Here is a 10,518-nt window from a genome sequence, read left to right as displayed (position 1 = left end):
AAAAATATTTTTTTAAATTTGTTCAAAGACGCTTTTGAACAGAAAAACAAACCTCTCTTGAATGGTTTTAATTGCCTTGTATTTGTAACAAAACCAACTCTTTTTTGTAAATGAATTTAGTCCTTCTAGTTTGTCGTGAGTTTCGTTTTTAACTATGTTACAATTGATTGATATAATCTTATTTTGGTAGCAATTAAGTCAAATCAATTCAAATTAGCAAAGAAGAAAAATTAAATTAGTTAATTAAATAGTATTTATTTACTATTTTAAGATAAAAAACTTGAAAACAAATAAGATATATCTTTTATACTTTTAAAATACATAAATTCATAGATTTATTTTATGTTTTTGTTTATATTTTCTTAACCAAATACATTTATATTTTCTTTGTATTTGTTTAATATGTCCCGAAACAATGAACCAAATAAAATATTATATATTAACTAGATGAATTATATTTACAATAAATCTAAATTTCATAGTTTGAATATAAATCTTAACATACACGGAAGGACTGGATTCTACGAATTGAATTTAATTCACAATTACCGTTTACTATTGAAAACTATAAAGTTATTAACACATATATCCAATTTAATTACATCTTTGTAATTTTATTTAACAATAGATGGATGCACTTTCCATATTTGTACAAATTGAATATAATTAGTATAACGATTCTTCTAAGCTCTGAATTGGTATTGCTTCCTAATAGAACGGTCGGGTAAAATTTAATTTTTTTAAAAATATTATTTTAATATATTTTTAAATAAAATATATTTTAAAAATTAATCGTTATTACACTACCAAATTCTTATAAATAAAGATTAAACTTCAATCACACTTTAAATATTTTTTGAATATATACTGGATAAGTGGATTATTTTTTATAATATTACACTGGGTTTGAATTCAAATAAAAATTATGATTTCTAAAATTAAAAAAAAGAAGAAAAATACTTCAATTGAAATCCAAAATAAACTATATGAACTCAATTGTATATGACCATAATTTGAACCCTAAGAAGGTCAACCAATTTACTAATTTAGGTAACAATGTAAAAGAGTATCTGGCTTTGAAAATTCAAAGGGGTAGTCCTCGTAATTTCAGTAGAAAAAATGTGACATTAGGACGTTATTTCTTAAACTGCAAACGCATAAAATAAATTAAATTCGTCCAAATAAATAAATAGAGAGATAACAAAAAAACAGTAGAGAGATAACTACTGTTTTATATAAATACTTGGAAAAAAAACAGAGAAAAAATAAATAAAATAAAAAAAGAAAGAAACTGGCACTTATGGTATAGGCATGCTTTCATCTCTCATTCAATGCTTTACCAAACTCTTCTCCTCTCCAAAATTCACAACCCCTTCTCTCCTCTCCTTCTCTTATCCTCTTCGCTTCAGGTATACCTCTGCGAGTATATATACACACGCACACACCCGTTGTGTCTTCTCTTCTCTCCTCTCTCTTGGTTTTGCTATCAAGTTTTTAAATTTCTGGGTTTTGTTTTGTGTGTCCTTTGCTTTTTGTTTTTAGGTTCAAGAAACAAGAAATGGAATGTGTTGAAGGCGCTTTGAAGACCAGTTTTAGAAAAGAAATGGCCATGAAATTTAGCCCGCAAGTTTTAGACGATTTTTGGGCAGTTAATGTTCCCAACGGCATGTCGTCTGATGATTTCTCTGTTGAAAAGCTCTTAGACTTCTCTAATGAAAACGACTTCATTGAAGAAGAAGAGGAGGAGGGGGGAGATAAAGAGAAACCTTGTGTTTTTTCTGTTTCTGTTTCTCCTAAGCAAGAAGCCCTTGAAGAAGACAAAAACAGTGACAGTAGTCCTGGTTTTGCTGTCAAAGATGATTTTTTTTCTGTTCCTACAAGTGAACTTTGTGTGCCGGTTAGTGGCCCTGCTCTCTCCATTCTCTCTTTCTTTGAATACTTAATTTGTTGGCTATTTTTTTCACTGAAAAGGTGCCATTTTTTACAGACGGATGATTTTGCAAGTCTTGAATGGCTGTCACATTTTGTGGAGGATTCCAACTCGGAATACGCCGCTCCGTTTCCGACAAATGTTTCTCCGCCGGAGCCGAAAAAAGAGAACCCGGTGGAACAGGAGAAGTTGGTTTTAGAAGAGCCCTTGTTTAAGACCCCGGTTCCAGGCAAGGCTAGAAGCAAGAGAACAAGAAATGGTGTAAGAGTTTGGCCACTCGGGTCGCCCTCTTTAACAGAATCATCAAGTTCCTCCTCTTCAACATCCTCTTCAAGCCCTTCAAGCCCTTGGTTAGTTTACTCCAAACCCTGTTTGAAAGTTGAACCGGTTTGGTTCGAGAAACCGGTGGCGAAAAAGATGAAAAAACCGGCTGTTGAGGCAGCGGCAAAAGGTTGTGGTTCCAACTCGTCGAGGAGGTGCAGCCATTGTGGGGTTCAAAAGACTCCACAATGGAGAGCCGGTCCAAATGGTTCCAAAACCCTTTGCAATGCTTGCGGGGTTCGATACAAGTCGGGTCGGTTACTGCCCGAGTACAGACCGGCTTGCAGCCCAACTTTCTCAAAGGAATTGCACTCGAACCATCATCGTAAAGTGCTTGAAATGCGAAGGAATAAGGAGGGTTTGGTTCCGACTGAACCAGGTCTGGCCCAACCCTTTGTACCCAGTTTTGGGTAGGTTAGAATCGTAGTCTAGAGGAAGGCAGGGTATTAGGGAAAAGAGAGGATAGGAAATTGAACCGGGGACATTGAAACCGGTTTTTATTTAGGTTCGGTTTATTAGTGTACATTTTTCCTTTCAGGGTGGGTGAGGTAGATATAGTATTTGTAACTGAATTAGTGACGACCTTTAATATCGTGCTCTTTGTTTTTTGATGTTTTATTTTCCTTTGATTTTAAGCTAATTAAGCTCAGGGAGGTGGTTCTGGTTAAGGACAGGCAATTCATATAAAAAAACCCTAAATTATTACAGTCTTGAGATAGAAACCGTCCATCTCTTGGAGTTTTTTCTTGAAGGCCGTTGCAAAGCATGAACATCATGAAAGCTGAAGCAGTTGTGTGCAGAATTGGGAAGAAAGACCAGTCTCGCCACATGGTGGCCATATTAAATTTCGAGTTGATGAGAATTCTAAAATGCGCATAGAGAGTTTGAGTTACGGATTAAAAAAAATACTAAAAACAGTCGTTAATGAAAAACAATGATTGGACTAGGATGTGCCATGGATGTCATACATTGTATCCTCTTAGCGTTGCCCCATGTCTGTCGTGATCCATCATTAGACAGCTTGGTTTTTAAATTCAATTTTGTTGGAGTTGGTTTAGTGGGTCGTGCTTCTCGAGTGGATCCAAAACATTATCGGTTTTCTTGTTTAAATTTTGATTAAAATTTTTTTTTTCAACGAACTTGGTTTATCTACTTCTTTGTTTTTTTTTCTTAGTTGGGTTTCGTATTGAATTTTAAAAAGATGAAATTTTAGATTAAATTTAAGAGTTATAAAAAAATCCCAAGTTTGTTTAGGCAATGCTTGAGAGTTGAGACCTCCTCTATCCTCCAATAATAACCTATTTTAGTGTTGCTGGTAGCTCTCTCCCATTACTGTTGACAGCGCAACGAAAATCTTTTTTTTTTTTTTTTTTTCATTTCCTCTTTTTCCTCTCCTCTCGATTCACACACCTATCCTAGAAAATAAAAACATTGTTGACGTCGAGGTATTTTGTGAGAGAGGAGAGTGTTTCTTCTATAGTAATTATTAAAAAACGAAAAACATTTAAAGTGTAATGCATGTAGCGTGAGACTTTCGCAGTTGATAAAATCCCTGCCCTTGGAAAGGGGAATCTGAGGGTTCAGATATATTGGCGAGAGTGTTATTCGTCATCTTTGATGGGTACTTTCTTTTCATATACAGTAAATATGGGTTTTCGATGCTGCTGAATGCCGATATGGACCACCCTTTGTTTGCATAAAAGAGACATTTGGGCCAAGGCATAAAGACGGAGGTTGAGCGTTCAAGGTTTGAAATTAGCATTGGGATGGTGGATGGATGGCGTGCCTTTGGTTATTTCCCTCCATTGATCTTCAAATCTTTTCCTGTACACAGCTTCAACAGTGATAATCTTGTTTTCTTGCACCTATTTTTTTCCTCAGGTGCCATTTTTGAAGCCTGAACCACTTTGCAAGATGGGCTACTTAGTTGAATGATTTATCGAATGTAGTGACGGGCATCTTCCCCACATTCATGTCATGGGGCAACCCTGACTTGTTTTTATAAGGAGCTTCTGAAAATGCAGACCAATTTGCAGTCGCAGTCCCTTTTTATTGCATCCTCTCTGGGGTAATGAATAACTTGATCACTTCCTGAACCGTGCCAGCCTTTGATCTAGACTTTCACACATCTTACGTGATTTGAACAGGACTTGTTCATTCAAGCAAGGGCACTAACAATCTTGGAGCGAGTGACTAAGCAACTTTAATTACCTTAATGTTTGAATCATGGATATGGCTTCAACTAGAAAAGAGGCTAGGCTAATAGGGTTTGATTTGAGAGAAGAAGGGAAGAGTGTGGGCTTTGGCATTGCAACACTTTCACAAATTCAGCTAGGCAGCACTGAAGCATTTATTCACCACTGCCATTTTAGCTTACCTTACTTCAAGCACTTACTCCATGCCTTGAGATCAGGCAAGTTCGTTACAATGAATTAATTATCTTGATGGTATCTGTTTTTTTACCTTTTGGATCCATCTTTCCCCTGTACTGCACTGCTCAGGGTTTGTGTTGAAAGATCCCGAAGCATCTCTTGAGTTCAATCACAAAATTTTGAAGCAAATGATCCATCAGTACTGTAATTTCACGTTTAGCGTTGCTTTGAGATATATATCATTTATCCTTGAGATGATATAAATAATAAACACCAACGAAAATCGATAGGAGATCCCAAATTAATCTAGTTGCTAAGATAAATTAATTAAACCCTCTTTAAGATTCTAAAATTTGGAATTTGATTGAGTCATGCAAGAACAAATGACAAATCATCCTTCATAGTTTTCCACGTCCTTTGATCCATGAAGGCTGTTGCATGTTAAAGTGAAACTCTATGTCCGAACCCCACTTCATTAATTTTTTATATAAAAAAAATCCTCTAAGACCACAAGGATATAATTTAATTTGAAAACATACTTTAATTAGTTTTCCCTTCATCTGCTCTGCAAGGGAGAATTGCCGATGCTAAACACATTTGCTGTCCAAATTAACCTCTTTTCAAAATCTATGCTCCTAATCGTTCAAGTTCTTTCCTTTTTGTCCCACTCATGCGTTGGAGCTCTCAAGTGGCTTCAATAAAAATTGCATTGAAAAACCTGAGTGTTTCACTGTACAATGAATACAGATATCAAGGACAAAGGCATAAAATTCAAGTAAAGGTCAAAAAACGAACAACAAGATACGTTTTCTTGTTCAAGAATCGCACTTGGGATGTCACAGAACACAGTAAATCTTAATGCTGCTGGCGGATTTGTGATACAAGGTTATCAGTAATTAAGAATTGAAACGTTAGTTACAATGTGCATGCCAATTGCCATATGTCAAATTGCAGTCCCCAGGCTTTTCTACAAGGCTCCTCTTCCTCCTCCAGTCAAGCGCAAGTCATTTCTAAAATAACAAAGAAAACGAAAGTCTCTCCTTCTTATGCCCAATTTGGCAATATTTTATCTCATATATACCATAAGAATCAATTTTTTTTTTCTTTCCATGAGGTCAAGCAATGCACATAATCAATTGTTCATTGATGAAATTTATACAAGTTAATTTAACATACAAGTTATCAACAACTAACATGAAGTTTAATTAAATGAAAAACTCCTATATGAAGTAACAAGCAGGCGGAAAGTTCCAAATGCAAGCACCTCACTTGATATTGTTGCGTGGCAGTTACTTGATGGCTATCTCCCACCAGTTCCAACTACTCTCAAACGTCTGTGATATTAGAGCAACAAGCCAGCATCATGAAAGTCTGGTAGGAAGGATTTGATTAGATGGTAGAGTTGTGTGGGGTTTTGACACTATTTCGTAGTGGAGTTCAAGCCTCGTGGACTTTGAGGTGCTACATCCTGGATAAGACTAGAGAGGGCTTTCTCGACAGACCATGCATTTGCTCACAAGCTAGGTGCCGCATGTTCTTAAACACATCATAAATATAAAATGTTTTCAGCTCCACATATTTTTCTTTTTTAAAGAAGCCATCAAGTAGCAGTGATGATGCTGATTTTGATGGTAATAAATGAGAAGTTATTAAAGTTTTTTTCTTGTTAATTTTGTTGAATATCCATCAGGGAAGGTCAAATTTATTGGCCGGCTCTTTCAGTTGTTTTGAGTGACGTGGCGATTATGATCTTGTGCACTCCACTTGGAAAATCCAAAGACCAAATGCTCAAAGCTTTTCTAGCCCCATCAGCAACATTATCTACTTAGTAGTAGTGATAGTGATTGTGCCCTCCTCATCCAACCCCTTTGACATGGATGGATGTTTTATCATGTGCCCTTGGCATTAGTTCTCAAACCTTTCTTGCTTATATTTTCTACGATACATGCGCGCATGCATCCATACATAATTTAAGATAGTCGTTTAGCTTATCTAAATCATAAAAAAGTTAGGGTTCTTGCTGTGCTGATTTTTGAGATTATTTTTAGAACCGTTGTCTCCAAGAAAACATTCCAGCAATGTTAAGGCCTGGAGTTTTTAATTTAAGGTTTGGTGCTCAGTCCATGTGCAGGGGAGGGTAAATTTGAGAATTGGAAAAAGGATACCCAATATAGTTATGGTCTGAGATATGTTGGGAGGTAAAAGAAGAAGAAGAAAAGTTTAATTAACAAATTACTATACAAAAACCTACAATTAAAAACCTATAGTTATGGTCTGAGACATGTGCAGGTGTGGGTTTTTCACCGTAGCATCATATACAAATTACTACGGATTATTGTAATAAAATTACTATTTTACCCTCCAGTAGAAAAGTGAGATGCCTTTGTGTTGACATCAATTCGGTCTTTTCTAGATGTCCACTGGTCATTAAAGAATTGTCAGGAGTATTGTCACGACCCGAATCCCGGGTCCATGACCGGCAACGCAGGAGCGGTGCCGGAAGGACACCCCGCCCGCGGTAAGCCTCAAAACGGACATATCAAAAGAATAATTTATTCAAAATTACGCAGCATTTCATAATCTTCAGAAATCTTATATTATTCAAAACTGATGAAACCAAAAGATAGTTTAAAACTCCTCATCAGTAATTAAAACAAAAACAATAATCCATAATACTCATTACATTGCTAAAGTCACTGCACGATGATCCGTGCACCCCATGGCCTCACACCTACGCCACACTGCATCTAAAAACTGTTGTGGGTCCTCAGAGTTATCAACACCCTTAAAAGTAGGAGGTGCCAGCTTAAGGAACTCTGACAATGGCACTTTCACCCCATGCACGGTATGGGAAGTAGAAGATGCATTCTTATCCTTCTCCTTCTCTCTCTCAGTTAAAAGGTCAACCAGGGTCTGCATGGCCTCAAACAAGAGATCCCAATGCATAAAATAAAACCAGGTTTAGTCTCCTAATTTTATGGACTAAAACGATAATTTTCCAAAACAGGGACCAAAACGTAATTTTACCAAAATTGGACCAATCTGGAAAATACATAACTATACTGGATTTTCACCCATAAACCATCCTTAATTCTGTCTTGTTAGATAAGGGGTTTATTCGTCCGAGTGTGTCTCCGTGGGGAGCACCTGTGTTATTTGTAAAGAAGAAGGATGGATCAATGAGGATGTGTATAGACTATAGGCAATTGAACAAGGTCACTGTTAAGAATAGATACCCACTCCCTCGCATTGATGATCTTTTTGATCAATTACAAGGGGCTCAATGTTTCTCAAAGATTGATTTGCGATCGGGGTATCACCAGTTGAGGATTAGGAATGAGGATATTCCTAAAACTGCCTTTAGGACTCGTTATGGGCATTACGAGTTTCTAGTGTTGTCTTTTGGGTTAACGAATGCACCTGCGGCTTTTATGGACATGATGAACAGGGTTTTTAGGCCGTTTATTGATAAGTTTGTTATTGTGTTCATTTATGACATCTTGGTGTATTCAAGAAGTAAAGAGGAACATGAAGAGCATTTGAGATTGGTGCTTCAAACTCTAAGAGATCATCAGTTGTATGGAAAGTTCTCGAAGAGTGAGTTTTGGTTAGAGAGTGTTGGGTTTTTGGGACATGTGGTGTCCAAAAATGGGATAGAGGTTGATCCACAGAAAGTGGAGGCAGTTAAACAGTGGCCTAGACCAGTCATGGTATCTGAGATTAGGAGTTTCCTGGGTTTAGCGGGATACTACAGGAGATTCGTGGAGAATTTTTCCCGAATCGCTGCTCCGTTGACGAAGTTGACACAGAAAAGTGTCAAGTTTCAATGGTCAGAAGAATGTGAGAAGAGTTTCCTGGAGTTGAAAGAAAGGTTAATTACGGCTCCAATTTTGACAGTACCTTCAGGGTCTGGTGGTTTTACCGTGTACTGTGATGCATCCAGGATTGGTTTGGGTTGTGTTTTGATGCAGAATGGTAATGTGATTGCTTATGCCTCGAGAAAGTTGAAGAAGCACGAGCAAAATTACCCCACACACGATTTGGAGATGGCTGCGGTAGTGTTTGCCCTTAAGATTTGGAGACACTACTTGTATGGGGAGACATGTGAGATATTTTCAGATCATAAGAGTCTTCAATATATCTTCCAGCAGAAGGATCTGAATTTGAGACAAAGAAGGTGGATGGAATTGTTAAGTGATTATGATTGCACGATTCAGTATCACCCGGGCAAGGCAAATGTTGTTGCCGATGCCTTAAGCAGAAAATCTATGGGTAGTTTGGCTCATATTCAGGAGTTGAGGAGACCCTTGGTTAAAGAGTTACACGGATTGTTGGATGAGAAGGTTAGTTTTAAGATTTGTGAATCGGGAGCATTGTTGGCTCACTTTCAGGCTAAGTCAGACTTGGTAGACCGGATTAAAGTAGCTCAAATGAAGGATGAGCGACTTTGCAAGATTCGAGATGAGTTGGAGTTAGGGAGAGCTCCGGGTTTTGTTATCCATCAAGATGGTGTGTTGAGATTTGGTTCCAGGTTAGTCCCTGGTTCGTTCTAGACAGAATTAAGGATGGTTTATGGGTGAAAATCCAGTATAGTTATGTATTTTCCAGATTGGTCCAATTTTGGTAAAATTACGTTTCGGTCCCTGTTTTGGAAAATTATCGTTTTAGTCCATAAAATTAGGAGACTAAACCTGGTTTTATTTTATGCATTGGGATCTCTTGTTTGAGTTGCTTTTGAGTATATTTTCATATTGTTGTAGGTTCTCCTAACGATCCTCAATAGGATTTTCGGGTCTTTCGTCTGACATTCCTTTTTAGTTCTATATTTTCCGGGTGAGTGGGATAATCTTTAATATGCATATATGATAAGTAAATATGTATGTTGATTTTATAATGAGTACAACTCGTTAACTTCTTGAATAATTATATATGTTGCTTATTTTCCGAGTACTCATTTATTCTTGAATTTGCACTCGCAATCTGTCAAAGCAAATTCTATTTGATATGATATATGTTCTTTGATGATTATGTGAATATCTAATATGCCTTGATATATTGTGATGTTTTGAAATTTAATGAGTAGGTAAAAGGCAATAAAGCCCTTGAAGGCTAAAAATGAGTAAATGAATAAGGGGTATTATAGTAATTGAACAAAGAGTTGATAAATATAAATAGAAGAGAAAATAGAAGAAGAGAGCTGTGTTTTAAGAGTGAAAACTGACGGGAGAAGAGAAGAAAAAGGGGAGGAAGAAGAAGAGAAAAGAGGGAAAGATAAGGAAAGGAGAAGAGAATTGGAGGAAATAAGTTTAAAGGTAAGATTATGTATAAATGTGTGTTCTTTAAGCCTTAATTTCTGTTTTGATAAGTGTTAGGGTTTTGAATATTATGTTTTGAGTTTGATTGATGAATTAATTGGAAGGTTATGGGTTGATTGTTGTGGGTAATTGGTTAATTAGTTGATTGTGAGAGATTGGAGGTAAAGATGATGATTTTGAGTTATGATTTTATTTGAATGGTGAAATTGTGTTAGAAATCAGGAGATGACAGTAGGTAATCTGTAAAATTCTGGGTTTGAGGTTGAAGATGACGAAAATTCAATTTGGTCCCTCAATTTGTGAAATTACAGTTTAGTCCCTGAACTTTGGGAAAATTATAATTTGACCCCTAATTGTATTTTGAGATTCTGGACAGTGTTATTATGAGGTTAAGGATGATGAATTTGAGTTTGATAATTGATTTGGAATATTTTCAGTTTGGTCCCTCAATTTTGGGAATTTACATTTTAGTCCCTGAACTTTATGAAAATTACAGTTCGGTCCCTGGTTCGTTCTAGACAGAATTAAGGATGGTTTATGGGTGAAAATGCAGTATAGTTATGTATTTTCCAGATTGGTC

The 10,518-nt window shown here is 36.4% G+C and overlaps 1 protein-coding gene across 1 annotated transcript; it reads left to right on the top strand.

Annotated features, from left to right (window-relative positions):
* The first annotated feature begins 1,243 nt into the window (after window positions 1-1,243).
* On the top strand, window positions 1,244-2,862 carry LOC7495523 (GATA transcription factor 5). Its single transcript, XM_002310251.4, has 3 exons — window positions 1,244-1,409; window positions 1,543-1,897; window positions 1,988-2,862. Exons 1-3 carry the CDS (start codon window positions 1,312-1,314, stop codon window positions 2,663-2,665), a joined length of 1,131 nt encoding a protein of 376 aa, XP_002310287.2. The 5' UTR covers window positions 1,244-1,311; the 3' UTR covers window positions 2,666-2,862.
* The last annotated feature ends 7,656 nt before the right edge of the window (window positions 2,863-10,518 follow it).

Source organism: Populus trichocarpa, chromosome 7 (assembly GCF_000002775.5).
Source record: "Populus trichocarpa isolate Nisqually-1 chromosome 7, P.trichocarpa_v4.1, whole genome shotgun sequence".
Lineage (NCBI taxonomy): Eukaryota > Viridiplantae > Streptophyta > Magnoliopsida > Malpighiales > Salicaceae > Populus > Populus trichocarpa.
The sequence above is the reverse complement of the archived record's forward strand: the minus strand, read 5'-3'. Positions and strand labels throughout refer to the sequence as shown.

Coding starts and splice junctions, on each gene's coding strand:
- LOC7495523 (XM_002310251.4), top strand. CDS start 1,312: ATGCTTTCATCTCTCATTCAATGCTTTACCAAACTCTTCTCCTCTCCA. Junction 1,410..1,542: donor TCTTATCCTCTTCGCTTCAG/GTATACCTCTGC, acceptor TTTTGTTTTTAG/GTTCAAGAAACAAGAAATGG. Junction 1,898..1,987: donor CAAGTGAACTTTGTGTGCCG/GTTAGTGGCCCT, acceptor CATTTTTTACAG/ACGGATGATTTTGCAAGTCT.